The sequence below is a fragment of the Engraulis encrasicolus genome, chromosome 18 (genome assembly GCF_034702125.1).
Source record: "Engraulis encrasicolus isolate BLACKSEA-1 chromosome 18, IST_EnEncr_1.0, whole genome shotgun sequence".
NCBI lineage: Eukaryota > Metazoa > Chordata > Actinopteri > Clupeiformes > Engraulidae > Engraulis > Engraulis encrasicolus.
Genome location: NC_085874.1, coordinates 49,622,871 through 49,642,870, shown reverse-complemented (window position 1 = coordinate 49,642,870; position 20,000 = coordinate 49,622,871). Strand labels below are relative to the sequence as shown.

Below are 20,000 nucleotides of genomic sequence, written 5' to 3'. Positions count from 1 at the left end.
ATGGAAGATGGGCATTGGATGCATGGAGGTGCATTCCTCAAGTTTACCCCCCCTCAACCACCACCACCACCACACGCGTTACCATGGCAACTAGGCATCACCGCCCCTTACCCCGCACATTACCATGGTAACCCACCCCATGGTAAACTACATATCACCCACACACACACATGACCATGGGAACTGTGCAGAGCAGCCGTAAATGTTTCAATTAGCCATGTGCTCAATCCACACAGCAATGCCTTCCATCTGAACAGCATTTTTGTCTAGTAGAATGTAGGGTAAATGTTATTGTCTTTTTTCAAAACGTGAAGACTCCCGCAGCTTGAAATCCTACTGTGAGCGGCCTACTACAGATTCTAGCTCAGGGTTTCCCCAACGTCTCAGGTGTTGGTAAAAACACGACGAAGATAACGAAATCATGCTTCGTTAGGCAAAAATGCAAATGTGTAGTCACAGAGAGAGAGAGAGAGAGAGAGAGAGAGAGAGAGAGAGAGAGAGAGAGAGAGAGAGAGAGAGAGAGAGAGAGAGAGAGAGAGAGAGAGAGAGAGAGAGAGAGAGAGAGATGCAGACCACGCAGGTGCCTGATTGTAAGTGTGTGTTTCCTGCAGTACATAATATACCTGCAGGCCGCCTGAGCTAAGACATCTGCTGTTTATCACATTACATATTCCTCAGGCACAGGAATGAATGTGTGTACGCCCGCCGCACACGTGTTTGTGCGGGTGGGTGCGTGGGTGTTAAGGTTTTGCATAAATGTTGTGTGTTCATATGCGCACGTGTGTGTGCTTATATTTTGTGGAAGTGTACGAGTGTGCTGCCATCACACTCTGAGTGAGGAGAAAGGAGTGTTGACATATCTCTGAGTGAGGAGAAAGGAGTGTTGAAATATCTATGGTACTCATGAGGAGAAAGGAGTGTTGAGATATATCTATGGTACTCATGAGGAGAGGAGAAAGGAGTGTTGAAATATCTATGGTATTCATGAGGAGAAAGGAGTGTTAAGATATATCTCATTTCCACATCATGTCGTCTCCTCTGATGAATATTGGATCTTGTCCTGGGGCCACATATACGCACACAGACACACACACACACACACACACACACACACACACACACACACACACACACACACACACACACAGCTCACCTCTGTATGCGCTCCCTCTCAGCCAGTGGCAGAACTAAATATAAATATCTTATCTTAACAATTCTTAATAATTACGAGGCTTTATTATTCATATTAATGTAACAGAAACATTCAGGCTGCAAATGTCCAGCTTTCAGCGCATGTGTGTGTTTGTGCGCGCGTGTGCGTGTGTGCAATCATGCGTTTATGCCCGTGTGTGTGTGTGTATTGAGGGTGTTGTGTTTTCCTCCTGCAGATGCTAAAAGGAGGGCTCTCGGAGACTCGCATTGAGAAACGCATCGTGTGTGTGTGTGGTGTATTGACGGTGTTGTGATGTGTTTTCCTCCTGCAGACGCTAAAAGGAGGGCTCTCGGAGACTCGCATTGAGAAGCGCATCGTCATCACCGGCGATTCGGACATCGACCACGACCAGGTGAGCAAAACCCCCTCGAGTGGCCGCCCACCGCATAACTGGGTGAATAAATGAAACGAAGGACAGCACTCTTCAGATTTCTTCTTTGTTTATTCGCCCACGAACGTTTCGGGCAGAGCCCTTTTTCAGCGTGTAATGGCCGTTTGCAAACGGCATTACACGCTGAAGAAGGGCTCTGCCCGAAACGTTCGTCTGCACCCATTGACAGTTTCAGGTGCCATGAAAATGCCAGTAGCAGTCCCTGCCGTTTACCATGCGGCTGAGCCGGGTTTCGATTCCCGGCCCTGGTCCTTTGCCGGCCCTTCCCTGTCTCTCTCTCCCCACTCGCTTCCTGTCACCACCTTCAGTCCTATCATAAATAAAGTCAAAAAGACCACAAAAAAAATAAAAATAAAAAATGCCAGTAGCTTTACCCGTGGACAGATAACAAGAGGCTGATATGAGAGTTTATGAGCACCGACAGACAGTCACCTCACATGAAGACTTGTGGAACTCTGTCACCTCACATGAAGACTTGTGGAACTCTGTCACCTCACATGAAGACTTGTGGAACTCTGTCACCTCACATGAAGACTTGTGGAACTCTGTCACCTCACATGAAGACTTGTGGAACTCTGTCACCTCACATGAAGACTTGTGGAACTCTGTCACCTCACATGAAGACTTGTGGAACTCTGTCACCTCACATGAAGACTTGTGGAACTCTGTCACCTCACATGAAGACTTGTGGAACTCTGTCACCTCACATGAAGACTTGTGGAACTCTGTCACCTCACATGAAGACTTGTGGAACTCTGTCACCTCACATGAAGACTTGTGGAACTCTGTCACCTCACATGAAGACTTGTGGAACTCTGTCACCTCACATGAAGACTTGTGGAACTCTGTCACCTCACATGAAGACTTGTGGAACTCTGTCACCTCACATGAAGACTTGTGGAACTCTGTCACCTCACATGAAGACTTGTGGAACTCTGTCACCTCACATGAAGACTTGTGGAACTCTGTCACCTCACATGAAGACTTGTGGAACTCTGTCACCTCACATGAAGACTTGTGGAACTCTGTCACCTCACATGAAGACTTGTGGAACTCTGTCACCTCACATGAAGACTTGTGGAACTCTGTCACCTCACATGAAGACTTGTGGAACTCTGTCACCTCACATGAAGACTTGTGGAACTCAGTCACCTCACATGAAGACTTGTGGAACTCTGTCACCTCACATGAAGACTTGTGGAACTCTGTCACCTCACATGAAGACTTGTGGAACTCTGTTCGTCAGTGCTAACATTGAGCTGTTTCTCAGCAGAGTTGCCCATTAGCGAAACACCTTCGGCCAGCCAGGAAGCTCATTAAAAACATCCAGCGTGTGTTAAACATAGCTGACTGCCTCCCTGACCCATGACGTTGACACACACACACACACACACACACACACACACACACACACACACACACACACACACACACACACACACACACACACACACACACACACAGACACACACACACACACACACAGACGCACACAAACAGACAGAGACACACGCACATACAGACATGCACAAACGCGCACACACACACTGTAGACAAACAGTATCCTGGATAAACTGAGTGCCTGTGTCAGGTAGGCACACAGGCAGAAAATCTCTCCCTTTCTCTACACTCCTCTTAAACATGCGTCACAGACAGAGAGACATGCCAGCAGGCTAACAATGACACAGACAGGCAGGGTTGCCAGATGAGGATGATTATTTCCAGCCCAAAAAATGCTCAAAACCCGCCTAGAAGCACAAAATCCTGTCCAATTCTATTGATTTCTATGGCAAAAATTGGGCGGGTTTTTCTGCTAAATGCCATTTTTACCCGCACACGGCCATCCTAAGCAGCCCAATTGGGCGGGAAACAGCCCAATCTGGCAACACTGCAGACAGGCGAGCAGGCAGGCAGGGAGTCCAGACCGACTCATCTCCCTTCCTGTACACGTCTCTCCAACCCATGTGTGCTGCTGAGGCATTGATCTTTAGTCCTTCACAAGGACACACTGTGCAGAGGGCTAATGAAACGAACAAAGAAAGACAAGGAAAGAAGTAAAGAGAGAGAAAAAAAGAAAAACGAGAAGGAAAAGTTGTCTTGTTTTTTCTTTTTTCTTTTTTTTTCCATGGTCACCTCAGCTGCAGTTGTGGAGAACACTGTTTCCATAGTAACTTGTGCAGAACACCACTTGGTCATGCACCGCATAGCAACCTGCACCTGACGACTAGTACAACCAGAGAGAGTAGAGAGAGAGAGGTTCCATTGGCCCATTGTTTCCGGGTTCTATTATTGCAGGGGGGGGGGCTTTAGGCAGACCTAAGGACTGTTCTATTCAATGCTAGGAGTATTATGACACGCCCCTTTAGGCAGACCGGAACCTGGTCATGTTAGGTGCCCATAGCAACCTATTACATTGGTATATCTCTATACTTACCTCTATCTCTATACCAAGCAGTAGTCACGTGTGGTAGGATGATCCTCATTGAAGTTGTTGAGCGTTTGTGTATTTATTTATTTTTTCATTATTTTGTTTTTTTCTTCAGTTATGTCTTGTATGTACTCGATGTACTGTATGTTTACATGTCGGATTATTAAGGTCGTTTCATAGATCATGTAGTAGTCGTTTCTAACTTTGTCTTGATTGATGTTCATTGGCACGAGTAGCCACATGAAGCTCTTCAATCAAGCCCCCTAACTAATACTGGGAAAACAGACAGAAAGCACATTGAAACACACGTTTGATGTCCTTTTGAGTTTTCTACACTTTCATGTCATTATTATTTCACTTTTTTAGAGTTGTCATTATTATTATTTCTGTTCTGTTCTGTTGTTGTGTTTTATTTCTTTATGTTAATATGGTGGCTTCCCCTTCCTCTTCTTGTTTTTGTCTTTGTGTTTTTGTTTGGGTTTGGGTGGCTTCTTTGCCCCCCTCACCTGTGCCCGTCCCCCCCCCACCCATCTCTACCCCACCACTACTCCCTCTTGCCTGCCTCTCTACCGCCCCCCGGTGGTGGTTAGGCCCTGGCACAGGCCATAAAGGAAGCCAAAGAGCAGCACCCAGACATGTCAGTGACGCGGGTGGTGGTCCACAAAGAGACAGAGCTAGCGGAGGACGAGGACTGAGAGTTACAGGTGAGGTCGCCCCCCGCCCCCCCTGTTTGACACCCCCCTCCACACCTGCTAAGGTGTACCCCTCTCTACTGCTCTCCAATCAACAAACTCTTTCCTCCCTCCCCCACCACCCACCAAGAGTGTGACTGCCCGCCTTACCAGCGTCTATCCTCTCAAATCTCCTCTGAAAACCCAACTGATCTCCCAAGCCGTGCGTTGCGGTCCGGTCAGGTTCTGGGCTGGCACTGGTTCTGCTCTTACTTCTGCCCAGCTTGTGCAGCACGGTCGGCTGGATGGCGATCGATTGCTTTGCCCTAACTCTCCAGAGTTTCTTTTCTCCCTCCTCCACTCTTCCCGTTCTCCCTCGTCAGCTTGTGTCTGCCGCCTCCCATGTTAGACTACAGTAGAGCAGTGGTGGACAAAGTAAAAGTAAAAATAAAAAAAAGGAACACAGTTTTCTTCCAACACAGGTAACTTATCTGAGTAAAAAGTAGACCAATGTACTTGTCTTACGATAAGATGATTCAGCACAGGTTGGATTGAGTTTGTGGTGGGTCCTTGTTAGGTTTTTATTGTTTTTCAGTAATAACACAGATTATCTCATTAGGTAGATACAATGGAAGAAACGGCGTAACAGCTATGTAGTATCATGTGCTACTGTCGTCATTGCACCACAAAAGTACTTTTACTTTTACTTTGTCCACCACTACAGTAGAGATTACTAATCACAATCCTAACCCCTAATCTACATTCCTAACCTCCGTTTCGTTACTAAGACTGATTTGTCTTTGGTTTATGTCCGTACTGTGTATCTTTGGTTTATGTCTTCTGTACTAATATTTATTACCCAATGATTTTGTTTTTGTTTGTGTCAGTGTGGGTTTTTTTTTCAGTTCATTTCTTCTATTTTCTTAATTTCCCTGATATCTAGCGTGTCCGGCGTACGTGCGTGTGTGCATGTATGTGTGCGCGCGCGCCTGTGTGTGTGTGTCCACTTTCAACGTATGCTGCTGCGTTTTTGTTTGTTTTCACATCTCCGTCGTGCTCCTAATCTGACACCTCAGGCAGGTGTGGCTTAAAGCAGGGATGCTGATGCCTTGAGTATGACTTGTGGTACAGTGTGCATACACACACACACACACACGGGCCCCAACTCTGTAGCGGTACAGTGTGCATACACACACACACACACGGGCCACAACTCTGTAGCGGTACAGTGTGCATACACACACGGCCCCAACTCTGTAGCGGTACAGTGTGCACACACACACACACACACGGGGCCCAACTCTGTACTGGTACAGTGTGCATACACACACGGGGCCCAACTCTGTAGCGGTACTGAGAGTTCACCATCACTGTTGACACTTTATTACAGGATCAAATCAATATGCAAACAATGTTCTATAACAGAATGTGGATGTAAGATATGTGTAGTTGTCAGCAATTTATGAATTGTAGTTTATGTATAAAATACGTGTTTAATGTAGTATGCATGTGTGGCTTAAGGCAGAGACTCTGTAAGTGATGCCGCAAGTGGCCTTAACTGCCGACGTCATCCACATGAGATCAACGCCAATTGAGGTGAAGATCCCGATATGAATGGCCTTTAAAGGGACACTGTGCAGGAAATGGTCAAAAAAGGTACTGCAACTATGCTGCTCATTGAAACTAGGCTCCCTATTGCCAAATTTGATCTTTACATGAAAGTTTACTAAGTAATAAACAAATATTAACTAGTATGGTCCAATTAGTCATTTTTGCAGCTAAAAATGGCTATTTTAGGAAATTCAAAATGGCGGACCATGGAGAAGATCCCCCTTTTCATGTATGAAAAGTGAAAATTTTCCAGTCATAATGAATATTTAGAATTTGATGGTGGTGGTAAGTATTCATGAAAAAGGTAACATTAGTGAGTGGGCAGCATATATTCTGGAAATGAACAACTAAAAATCTCACACAGTGTCCCTTTAAAACCCTGCATCGCACAGACAGGCCTGATGAATGGCTCCCGGCGTTACTTCGCTGCCTGATAACGAACGTCTGCAGCTGCATAACGAACCCATAAAAGGGCCGTTGGTCAGTCGGGCACGAGCTGTAGCCTGGTCTCATGTCTCCATGGCCGTAACTACCATTGAGGACACAGAGGTCATGTCCTCTGTATTTTTTTTTCGGTAATCAGTGATTTATCTATTGATGAAAACCGATATATGATCAACAATGATGAATTCAGCCTATATACGCCAGCCCCATTTATCCTGAAGGCAGTGATTAATGAAAACAAACTTAAGTTTGTGTTTGAAGCATTCTAAATGTACAGTATGCAGTACAGCACACAGTATTTTACCTCAGTATTTGAAGAGGTCTGGTTACGGCCCTGCATGTCTCACGTCTCACGTCATCTTGTCCACAGCGGCCCGCCGTCCAGCTTATCAGGGGGTCAGAGGCAGACCGAACGCCAAGCTGTAGGGGGGGGTGTGTGTGTGAGAATGCGAGCGTGCGTGTGTAAAGCTGTAATCACCATAAAGCTGTGATTTCTAAAATACAGAGGTCGCTCTCTGTTTGTGCTCTCTCTCTCTCTCTCTCTCTCTCTCTCTCTCTCTGTCTTTGTCTCTCTTTCTCTCTCGCTCTCTCTGTCTCTCTGTCTCTCTCTCTCCCTATCTCTCTCTCTCTCTTTCTGTCTCTCTCTGATTTGTCCTCCATTTACCCCTTCTTTTCAACTCGTTTCTGCCTCCCTTTCTCAATATCCCTATTCTCTCTCTGTGTGTCTCTCTCTCTCTCTCTCTCTCTCTCTCTCTCTCTCTCTCTCTCTCTCTCTCTCTCTCTCCCTTTATTTTCCACTCTGTCTTTCTCACTCTCTCCCCACTGTCTCTTTTTCTCTGTCATTTTTCTTTTTTCGCCTCCATTTCTGTTGTCCTTTCATCTGGGCGTCTGCATAGCACATTTTCGCACTGCTGATAAACACACAAAAATAAACATAAATATACACAATATGGATCTAGCAGTATACTTTTATGGCACACTCTGAGTTTAATGTTTAATCGCCATCCACCCATATGTGTGTGAGAGTTGCTGGCGCTGCCGGTGTGTGTGTGCGTGCGTCAGGGATGGAAATAAGCACCCGTCCACCTGCCAATGACGGGTACATTTCAGTGGTGACTGATCATTTTTTCAACCCACCAGTCACTTTTACAGCTAAAATGGCTAATGACTGGTAGATTTTAAAATCTACATGCCACAGTGACTGGTGGGGGAAAATATTAAGTTCCACCCCTGGTGTGTGCGTGCGTGTGCACGTGTGCGTGCGTGTGTAAAGCTGACTGGATCTAGCAGTATACTTTTATTGCACACTCTTGAGTTTAGTGTTTAATCGCCATCCACCCATATGTGTGTGAGAGTTGCTAGCGCTGCAGGTGTGTGTGCATGCGTGTGCGTGCGTGTGCACGTGTGCGTGCGTGTGTAAAGCTGACTGGCTGTCTGTCTGTGATGTTTTAATAATGGAATGGCTTCCAGCGTTTATCTGCCATCTTTAGCTCTTCCCCTGAGGACACAGCCACTGAGCCATGAGCAACACACACACACACACACACACACACACACACACACACACACACACACACACACACACACACACACACACACACACACACACACACACACACACACCAATACATTTTCTCAAACACACACACTCACCAATACATTTTCTCAAACACATACACACACACACAATACATTTTCTCTCTCTCTCATGCGCATACACACACACACTCACGCTCAATGACACGCGCATTGCTAAAACCACTCTGATTTATCTGGTCCGTAGATAGATAGAGGGCTTCCATTGCTCTGAGCCATTAAGGAGATACTGTGACTAATACGGCTGCCAAATCTGTTTTTTACGCTAATATAAAAGATAACAAGATGTCCTGAGTGCCCTCAGTTGGGCTGTATAATACATCTCCCATAGCCTGCTGTAAAATGCATCTCCCATAGCCTGCTGTAAAATACATCTCACATAGCCTGCTGTCTCTAAGCCCTTGGTCTCTGGGCATAGTAAACCGTTGGCCTGCCATGAGGTTAGAACAAATGAAAACATAAATGTGTGTGATTTTTGATCACTAAAACTCAGTGGGTCATATCTCTCCAAAGCATTCACAGATAGTTAGACCTTATGCTAGCAGTCTTATAACAGTCATTGACCAGAAGGAAGGAAATGGAAACGCAAAAATCTGTTCTCTGACCAGACATCTAACTTGTTTCTCATTGGGTTGGGGTGTTGGCTTGGCCCGCAGCCTCTCCTGCTCTACATAATTCAGCCCTTGGAGAAAAATAATTGGAGACCACTGCTCTAAGCCCTCGTGTATAGAGAGCTCTCTCTCACTCAGGACCTCCGTAGCAGCCAGCTAATTGTTTACAATGTACGCTTACATACAGTACCTACTACAGGAAATCGCATAACCTAGCTCAGTGCTGTAACAAAGACCTCATTAGGAATCATACAAGATCTTGTTATCCTACAGTTTTTTTTAGTATAAAATATGACTATACAGTGCCCTCCATAATTATTGGCACCCCTGGTTGAGATGTGTTAAAAGCCTTAAAATAAATTCAGTGTTTATTGCAGAAGAATACTGTCACACTGAAAATTGTAGGAAAATGTAGCCTTCAACTCAAATGAATTGTAAGAAAATAAAAAAAATCCCTGACTAAAAAAGAATTATTTTTCATTAAATCAACTGTTCCACAATTATTGGCACCCTTAACAATTCCCGGGAAATAAATATAATTGAAGCATTTCTGTCATTTCTACAGTAGTTTACAAAGTTTACCAGAGTATGTAGGAACATTTAATTAGTAATTCATCACTTCCTGTTTCCCTGGGGTATAAATATGACGTGACACCGAGGCCATTTCTCTTATCCACTCTTAAACATGGGAAAGACAAAGGAACACAGCATACAAGTGAGGCAGATGTGCGTCGACCTTCACAGGTCAGGCAGAGGCTACAAGAAGATTGCCACTCAACTGCAGCTGCCCATATCCACTGTGAGAGGAATAATTAAGAAGTTCAAAACAACTGGAACAGTGGTAAACAAGCCTGGACGAGGACCCAAGTTTATTTTGCCACCACGCACAGTGAGGAGGATGGTAAGAGAAATCAAAAGATCTCCAAAGCTCACTGTTACAGAATTACACCAAATGGTAGCATCCTGGGGTCACAAAGTCTCCAAATCAACCATCAGGCGCTGTCTACACGCCAACAAGCTGTTTGGGAGGCATGCACGGAGAAAACCTTTCCTCACTCACAAACATAAACGCAAGCGTCTGGAGTTCGCCAAGCGGTATTGGGGCTTCAACTGGGACCGTGTGCTTTGGTCAGATGAGACCAAGATTGAGCTTTTTGGCAACAAACACTCTAAGTGGGTCTGGCGTACCACGAAAGATGCGCATGCTGAAAAGCACCTCATACCCACTGTGAAGTATGGGGGTGGGTCAGTGATGCTGTGGGGCTGTTTCGCTTCCAAAGGCCCTGGGAACCTTGTTAGGGTGCATGGCATCATGAATGCTTTGAAATACCAGGACATTTTAAATCAAAATCTGTTGCCCTCTGCCCGAAAGCTGAAGCTGGGTCGTCACTGGGTCTTTCAGCAAGACAATGACCCTAAACATATGGCCAAATCTACACAGAAATGGTTCACCAGACACAAAATCAATCTCCTCCCATGGCCATCTCAGTCCCCTGACCTCAACCCCATTGAGAACCTATGGGGTGAGCTGAAGAGGAGAGTACAGAGGAGAGGATCCAGGTCTCTGGATGATTTAGAGAGATTCTGCAAAGAGGAATGGCTGAAGATCCCTCTTTCTGTCTTTTCCCATCTTGTGAAACATTATAGGAGAAGATTAGGTGCTGTTTTGTTGGCAAAAGGGGGTTGTACAAAATATTAACACCAGGGGTGCTAATAATTGTGACACACATTATTTGATGTCAAATAATTATTTCTTTATGTGGGATTTTTTCCCCACTGAATAAATGCACTTGTATTGAAGGTTGGATTTTTCTCTTTTTTTCCATTAAGGTCCCATATTATTTAGAAAAAAAGTAAAATAATTGGAAGCTAAAAAACACATCTCAACCAGGGGTGCCAATAATTATGGAGGGCACTGTATGTGTATATGCCTGGATTCTACATGTACTTCAGTCTGTGATTTCTCCTCCATCTTTTCACCTCCTTTTTGCCTCTTCATCCCTTTCTCAGTCTCCCTGTTCTCTCTCTCTCTCGCTCTCGCTCGCTCTATCTCTCTCTCTCCATAAATTCCTTGCCAGTAGTCGTGGTCAGGGTTGAAGTGTTTAGAACAGTGCGTAACTAGGCAGCACTGTGCGTGTGTAATAAATACTCCGCCTGTCCACAGCGATGGCTACAATATTCTCTTAAGGTATCCCGACCTTTCTCTGCTCAGCGCGATCAGACTGCCGTCACTTCCTGCCTCCTCTGCTCTGCCTGTTCCTCTCTAACTGCTCTCAGCAGCTGAAACATCATTTTAATCTGTAGGGATGCACCGATACCACTTTTTTGAAAACCGATACAAGTGCGAGTACATTAATGTGTGTACTTGCCCATACCGAGTACCGATACCGATACCTTTTCCCACCAACATACAATGAAAATAAATGTATGGCCTTGTTTTTTTCCACCTGCCATATTTGTATTGTCCATTTTCATGTAGATTTAAATGTTAGTAAATGTATGAGGTGGCACTTTTTTCCATGCTGCTTTCAAGTTCACAGAAGAACGTGACAAGATTTTGCATTGTTTTGTGTAATAGTAGTATCGTTCCTGTTATCAGCAAGTGCTTGACGAGTACGAGTACGAGTATAATGAGCAGTATCAGGTGCCGATACCGAAACCAGTATCGATATCGGTGCATCCCTATTAATCTGCCTTTCATGTGCTCTCTGAAGTAGACATTATTTATCCCGTCTCTGAAACTCACAGGGCCTTTCTCAGAACCTAGGACAGTGTCCTCCCAAGTGTATCAGCCTAATTAGTCACGCCCAGCGATTGGATACTCTTTGATGAACTCTACAGAATATCCAATCACTGGGTGTGACTAATAAAGAGTATCCAATCACTGGGTGTGACTAATTAGGCTGATACACTTGGAAGGACACTGTCCTAGGTTTTGAGAAGGGCCCACATTGTCCATTGTGGGGGGCGCTGTGACGCAGCACGCTAATCGCTAAGCCCCCCACATTTGGGCTTGCATGCCCATGGGGACCCCGGTTCGAGTCCGGCCGGTGGACATTTCCCAGCCCTACCCCATCTCTCTCTCACAATCATTTTTTTGTCTCCTCTCATACTGTCCTATCATAATAAAGGCCGAAAAGCCCCAAAAAAATAATTTAATTTTATTTATTTTTTTCTAAATTGTCCATTGCAAAATACCACAATGTGTTCATGTGTCCTTGTCCCATGTCTGCATTTGGTATTCACCATAATTCCCAGAGTACATGAAGGCACAGTTAGTCTGACCTTTTCGTTTGTTTTGAGGAATAACAAGGGGTGTCTGTCTGGTTGATGATTTCCTTGCAATAGTAGAAGATGAGGCAGCAGGTCAGAATGTCTCTGATGCCGTAATAGAGAGGTTCTTAACCTGGGGTGCGGGCACCCCCTGGGGGTGCAGCTGAGATTTCAGGGGGTGCGCGGAATTTTGTTTATGTTGAGGTTGTGACCAAAATTCTGTTAGAGAACATTATAATTACCCCAAATCAAAACCAAATTCAAACCTGTTTTTGTCCCCATGTCAAGTCATTAATGTATTGATAATGTCTCAAGCAAGAATCACTGTAGTTAATTACTTAAATCATTTTTAGTGCGTATTCATGTGTAGAGGTTTGGTTTGGGGGTGCGCGGCTTGTCTTGGTCACAGCTAAGGGGGTGTGTTATGAAAAAAGGATAAGAACCACTGGCCGTCATGTAATGTAATTCTGACCCTGTTGTGCTTGGTTTCTTTTTTCTCCTCCCGACAGAGTTGAAGAACTCCCATCACCCTGCAACCTTCTACCCACCCCTCCCTCCCTCCCTCTCTCATCCCTCCATCCTGCCCCTGCCCCCAGCAGGTGCCACGGGTGAGGAGGAGGAGGAGGATGGAGGGATGAGTAATCTCCCATGTTACGGCGAGCGAGAGATGGAGAGAGCGAGATGGAGAGGGATGAGAGAGAGGACCGCGAAGCCTGAGACCACCTATTCGTGCATCGCTCACCTTCATCTGTCTTTTTTTTTAATCATTCTGAAAACGAGAACCACTTAGCTAACATTTGTAGTGTGTTTATATTTTTTAGTGCTACCCCCCCCTCCCCCCTCCCTCTTCCCCCATACCCTTACTCCCCACTCCACACCCCTCTTCCTCCTCCTTCCTCCTTTTTGTTGTTTTCAAAAGAGTGTACCATTATGAACGTCAGATAGAATTTACGTGGTCAATTTTTTTATCGTTGTAGTTTTCACCACATTCCTAGTGTGTACAGCGTGGGGGAGGGGTGATATTTGAAGGATGCAAACAAATCAAAAAAAGGACAAAAAAAAGACACTATTAACAAACAAAAAACCTGAAAGCGCATTCTCACTATCCATCACTATCCATTCACAGTGTAATCTCGGAAATTTGAATATGGGTATACTGAGCTGTGAAGCTAGCTCTGGACTTGGTACAATATGTTTGTTTTTTTTGTTTTTTTTTCCTTTGTTGTTTTGAGCCAAGATTTTTGAATTTTGTACTTTTTGTGGGGGTGGGGATGGGGGATGGGATATGGGCAGGATTTTGGTTAAGAGGGAGAGAAACTTCCAGAACATTTCATTGATCGATCGATTTTATTGTTGTTTCCAAGGGACCATGTGTAAAGGGCAGGAGGGCACTGTGTCATTTTCTAGTACATTTGCACTGCAGTGCCAACCACACACACAACTCTTACTATGCAGACCACCAGGGGGCGGTATTCCAAAACACCTGGCTCAGTAGTAAACCAGGGGTGTGCATTTCTCGAAAGCGTAATTGTTAGCAGTTAGCAACTTGGGTAGTTGCCAATGGGAAATTGCATTGCAACCAACAAAGTAGCTAACATAGTTAGCAAGTACGCTTTCCAGAAATCCACCCCAGGTAATACAATTCTCAACACAGTTAAACCTTAAAGGTATTGGTAAATCATCGAATATAAGAGCCAAGAGTCCTCATTTCCTTAACTAAATGACACCTGTGGATCATCTATTAGCATGTTTGCTACTTCCTGTAGGTTCGTTTAAGACGGGGTATCAATTAACCATGGTCTTGGACTACATGCAGTTGCATGGTTAAGTGATAAACCAGGCTAAGTTAACCTACAGGAAGTAGCAAACATGCTAATAGATAGTCCACAGCTATCATTTAGAGGTGTCAATCCCGTGTTCAGAAAGTAAAAGCCCTGCATTGCAACACATTTGATCCAAACAGCTCTGAATCAGATGATCCTAATGAGTCGCCTAGACAGGGTTGACCAGTCACCTTTGTTGAAAGGAAACTTTGACCAGGTTTTTACCTCTGAAGAGGGATTTTGGCACCTCTGGTCATTTTGTTTTAAAAAATAATAATAAATGAAAAAGAGGACTTCTGGACTCCTCCATGAGATGAGTCTATCAGTACCTTGAGGTTAACTGTATCTGGTTTACTACTGATCCAGGTTCTTGGAATCCTCCACCGGATTAAACGAACGAGTTTTAAAACATTCCACAACAGGGAGGGGCTTACACAACTACCTCCCTCAACAACACACAGACGAAAGTTACAAGACATTAATTGTTTAAAAAAAATAAAATGAAAATCATAAATATTATATTTAAAGAATCATAAAACAAAACTAGGCAGCTTGGAAACTTTTGCTTTTCTTGTAACTCTGGCTTCCTTAATCCGATATATATTTGTAGAAATCTTTTTTTTTTCTTTTTTTTTAAATCTAAAAAATAAAATAAAAAAACGGTCTTTATCTGTACAACCAATTTAGATATCATTGAGGTGGGTTTGTTTGCCCTTTTAAAAATATTTTTAATATATTTCCATGGGGATCTTTTTTGGACTAAATGAATCGGCAGCACACAAACACACAAAAAAAAATCACAAGTTTCAATGTTTTACATGTAGATATACCCGAGCTAGCTTCCCCCCCCCCCTGCCGCTTTCGCGCACCCTGCTACATGTTATTTCTGCAGAATGAAATAAAATAAAACAAACCAACCTTCAGTTGAGACAATTTGCTCATTGGACCCTGTGTATAATAGCAGATGACGGTTGGCTTTTAGCTGCTTGAAAGAAATCGTTTGTGTTTTTGTGTTTTTATCCTTCTATTCCTCCACCAGCCCATGCCCTCAAATTCAGTGTAACACTGTTCAAAATAAAAGTTTGTTTATTCTCTAAATGCATATGTTCTCACGTCTGTTCTTTTTCTGATCAGTTGGTAAACCCTCCAGCCAGGGCCGGATTAAGATGGCCCGGGGCCCCTAGGCTACAGGTTGTTGTGGGGGCCACCGGAAGACACATTTCGTGACAAATTTACATTGACAGTGTCATATTTACGAGCTAGGATATTATGGCTACCAACTGTAGAGAGGAACATTGAAGATCCAAAACTGCACTCAACGCCACAGAGGATTTTCTCCTGGTAGGTGGGGGCCCCAGGCTGTAGCCATATCTAACCTGTGCGTTAATCCGGGTCTGACTCTAGACTGAATATCAAGACCCTAAAGCTCATACGTCCTTGGATCCATTCCTCACTGTGTTATCCCAGAAAGTGCAGCCAGACACGGAGGAGAAGTGTTTATCTTCATTTATTAAAGCGGAGGATTCTGTACCATGGAATTACATAGAGCTGACAAAACAGGCTGTAGACTTCTCTCAACTAATATAAACATGACTCCAGGACTGCGCAGGCACGTACACACATTCATGTACGTACTGTAGGTGGATATGAGGGGCGACGGGACTACCCACCACTTCATCACAGGCTGATCATTACAGTCCAAGAAGACGAGCTAACTGATTTCTCGTAGGCTGGTTTAGCCTGCGTCAAACAAATGCTACTGGACCAATCATCACAACACTCATACTGAAGAAGTATGTGTAGAGATACAAACTCCGATAGGGCTCACTTGCCTGTTTCATTGACTATCCAGCTAAGATAAACTAGATAAACTCACCTGTATAGGCCTATGTTATAGCCTATTAGATGACTATAGAAACCGATGGTTCTTCATAACTTCTATGTAATCTCAGTTTGGCCATGTAGGCTACAGCAGCATAGCTAAAGTATAACTTGGAATAGACCACCACAGCGCACTTTTTTTCTCACCAACAGGCTTATTCCTCCATTGAATTTCTGCTGATCCTCTTACTGTGATACACCCACATACTGTAAGCGTACAGCACAAATGTGCTAATTCCTATACAGGCAAAGCATATGGATCGGGGTGGCATTGTGTGTGCCTCTGCCTTGCTTATGGAAGCTTGCAGGGAAGCTAACACTAAGCTCTAGGAAGCCCAATGAGGGTGCTTACTAACATGTTCCACACTGAAAAGAAAGTTAACCTGAGCGGAACTGTTTTCAGGCGTATCTGACAATAGAAGGCGTAGAAGTCTGCACACTGTAGCCCCGCTTTGAACCGCTTTTCAACTTGACTTGAATAAACCTTCAAAGCAAAGCGCTTTTGGGCAATGGCACCGTTTTATTTAGGCAGTTTATCACTACAACACTTATTAGGAGAACTTGGATCAACAGTAAGACAAATTATCTGAATCATTTCTTCAGTAATGAGGAGACAATTATGTATGCCGTTGCCCAGCAACATTACTCAGAAAGTTGCCCTGTGTATCACCATCACAAGAGTAGTATGCACATCCCACCTCACTGAGGCCAGGTGCAGCACAAAGGCATATCTGACAATACAAGGAGTAGAAGTCTACACACTGTAGATCCGCTTTGAAGGTTTATTCAAGTCAAGTTGGGCCTTCAAAGCAAAGTTGACTTGGATAAGCCTTCAAAGCAGAGCTTCAGTGGGCTAAGGAACAATACCGTAAATCTGGTGACCCGGGTTTGAGTCCTACACAAGGTCTTTCCCAGACCCTCCCCCAATATCTCTCCCATATCTTTCTTGTCACTCTCTCTGTCCTGCCAAAATAAAAGCAGCCTTTAAAAACACACGTTTTTACAACAACAAAAAATGTGATGACCTTTTTCTTCTCCAACACTTTCATGGGCCTCTGTGGCTCCTGTGTGAATTGGCCAATTTCACAATCACATCAAACAAGTTTTGATTAGAAGCGAAGCAAAGCAGGGAAAATGACTACTGGTTTCCATAGAGAACAGTCTATGGAGCAGTGTATGCCTTAGCCTGATTTCCATAGACTGCAAATCTCGTTCCTCGATTCTGGTCTGACCAGGACTATAACGATTAGCGTTTCCAAACAGGAAGAACTTAGTTTCCATGGCCTGGTTAACCCGCCTCCCTCGGCTTGCTACTGGTTGAGGGCTGTCTTCACTCCACTTCACTTCCGTCCTCCACTTGCTCACTTACCTGCTTGTGACCTCATGATGATGTCACTGACGATAAAACATTAATTACATTTCTTGCAAAAAGCAGAATTAAAATGTCTTTTTTTTCATTTGCAATTGGGATGGGGAATGATGAAAAACAGTCCCCCCAAAAGTTGTGGCTAGGCTGACACGGCGGGGCCAGGAAGTGGGGCGAGGACACAAGCACAGAAGTGGAGGACGGGAGTGTTCATATTGGAATACACTCCTGGGTTCGCCTGTGAATGGCCACCTCCTCCAAGTTCCATAACGGGAGCTCCTACAGCACAGTAGGCTACCGTACAGGCCTCCATCCAGGGAAGCCGACATGGGGGGACAAAGGGGTCACCTGTCCTGGGCCCAGGGAGAAAGGGGGGCCAGAATTCGATCCTCATTACATTGTATTGATTGGTTTTGGGGACCTTTCAGATGTGTTTGTCCCGGGCCCAGCCAAAGCTGTCAACGGCCCTGCCTCCATCCTACAGTGGGCTACCGTACAGTAGGCCTCCATCCATCAGCTGCTACAGTGGGCTACCGTACAGTAGGCCTCCATCCATCAGCTGCTACAGTGGGCTACCGTACAGTAGGCCTCCATCCATCAGCTGCTACAGTGGGCTACCGTACAGTAGGCCTCCATCCATCAGCTGCTACAGTGGGCTACCGTACAGTAGGCCTCCATCCATCAGGGGCCTATACCAAGACGCTGGTTCAGGAGTAAACCAGGGGTCCGTTTCTCGAAAGCGTCTTTGCTATCGTCGTTATAGCATAGTCCTTCGTAAGAGCGACTCGACTCTCTCTTGACAGAGACGCTCACCACTAAATCCAATGGAACACGCGGTAAGACGGTCTTAAGACGGTTAGCAACGACAAGAATCGAGAAACGGACACCAGGTTAAGTTAAGAGGTAAATCAGCCTGCAGTCCTCATTTGAGTCCTCTATTAGATGATGAACCTCTTAAAGGGGTATGCCACTATTTTGGGGCTTAATACAGTTAAAATCGTTGGGTGGGGTTTATAAAGGTGGTAAAGTGTCTTATTTTTCATGTGAAGCGTTGTCTTGCTTTAAGACAAGTTAAAAGAGGGAGTATGTCGCTAAGCTAGTGAAAGTCAATGTATCCATGTAGCACTGCTACATGCTACACGGATCCATTGACTTTCACTAGCTTAGCAACATATTCCCTCTTTTAACTTCTCTTACAGCAAGACAACGCTTAACATGAAAAATAAGACACTTTACCACCTTTATAAACCCCAGCCAACGATTTTAACTGTAGTAAGCCCCAAAATAGTGGCATACCCCTTTAACTTCAGCTGGTTTACTCCTGAACCAGTTAGCGCACAGTAGGCCTCCAGTAGCCATCCATCAGGTGTGCACGCGCAGGCCGGCCTGTCGCCGTGGAGACAGCAGGGAGCGGTTGCCGCTGTACGAGAGACTGAGTCGCTGAGCCGTCTCCCGGGGGTTCGGGGCCGCCAGCAACGCCGCCTCCGCTGTGAGGCAAATACAGTTCAGGTTAGAAAGGTGAGGAAAATACCCTTGGGGTTCATTTATTTATTTTTTTATTTATTTTTTAAACCTCCGCCAAGGAGGTTATGTTTTCAGTCGCATTGGTTTGGTCTCTTTGTCTGTCTGTTTATTTGTCAGCAGGATACCGGTAACCCAAAAAGTTATGAACGGATTTGGATGAAACTTTGTGGAGTTGATGGAAATAACCAAAATGATTAAAATTTGCTGGTGATCCGGATCATAGTCTGGACCCTTGAATTTTTTAAAAGATTCTTCACCATTGCTGGATAGGGCGAATCTTGACATTACAGTTTCTAATTCCACATAAAGACAAAAAAACAGGATGTAACTCAAATGACCTATCAGACAGCTTCCTTGGTGGAGGTCTGCACTTTCTGAGTGCATTTCTTGTTAAACATGCTATTTCTGTGTGCTCCAGGCACAAAAACAAGTAGGCCTAGCCTAGTAATGGATTATTTTTGTGAATACATACAGATTGTAAATGCATAGACCAATAGAAAAAGCTCATGAAGTCAAATGGCCTTCATACTACCAATACTGTCCTCCTTCCTACCTTAGGATTACTGTGCGGGGATGAAGCCTCTTGAAAAAGGCCAGCATGTGTTAACACTGCCTCCAACCCACCATATAACACTATGAGCCCAAGATGGTCCATCCTGACTGATTGATGTCATGTTATCACTAAATGATAACGGACACAACTGAGGCATTCAATGTGATCAATCAAAGAGCTGAATCAACTCACAAGCTACTTGAACCCTATGGTGAATTTGGAGATCTACCTTCCTTTTTGGAAGTGTTTTACCTGACTGTGATAACGTATACGCAAAAGTAGGCCTACTTAATCTTACTGATTTAATTACAACACTCAAGGAGCTAAATCAGTTGTTGCCTAATGGTTAGGGAGGTTGTCTAATGATCAAAGGGTCACAGATTTGAATCCCACCCTGACCTCTCCCTACACCTCCATCCATGGCTGTAGTGCCCTTCATCAAGGTACCTAACCCCACATTGCTCCAGGGACTGTAACCAAATACCCTACAGATGTGGGCAAACTGCGGCCCGCGGTGACATTTCATATGGCCCACAGAGCCTTTACAAGCAACACCTTTGAATCCAAAGTGATACTCTCAAACAACATTCTTAAAATGGCGACTCAAGGGTCTTG

General features: G+C 44.6%; 2 protein-coding genes across 9 annotated transcripts in view; one reads left to right on the top strand and one right to left on the bottom strand.

Annotated features, from left to right (window-relative positions):
* Positions 1-15,163, top strand: part of epb41l2 (erythrocyte membrane protein band 4.1 like 2) — a 188,033-nt gene extending 172,870 nt beyond the window's left edge. For 7 of the 8 annotated variants that reach the window (XM_063223779.1, XM_063223776.1, XM_063223780.1 and 4 more), the window contains 3 exons: positions 1,485-1,565; positions 4,623-4,736; positions 12,748-15,163. In XM_063223779.1, coding sequence (XP_063079849.1) covers positions 1,485-1,565; positions 4,623-4,727 — 186 coding nt within the window. In that variant the 3' untranslated portion in view covers positions 4,728-4,736; positions 12,748-15,163. The remainder of the gene's footprint in view (positions 1-1,484; positions 1,566-4,622; positions 4,737-12,747) is intronic. The other variant, XM_063223781.1, reaches the window with a different exon arrangement.
* A 3,416-nt stretch (positions 15,164-18,579) lies between these two features.
* The window catches only part of LOC134468688 (small leucine-rich protein 1-like), a 2,419-nt gene continuing 998 nt past the window's right edge, over positions 18,580-20,000 (bottom strand). Inside the window, exon 2 of the mRNA XM_063222576.1 lies at positions 18,580-18,795. Coding sequence (XP_063078646.1) covers positions 18,671-18,795 — 125 coding nt within the window. The 3' untranslated portion in view covers positions 18,580-18,670. The remainder of the gene's footprint in view (positions 18,796-20,000) is intronic.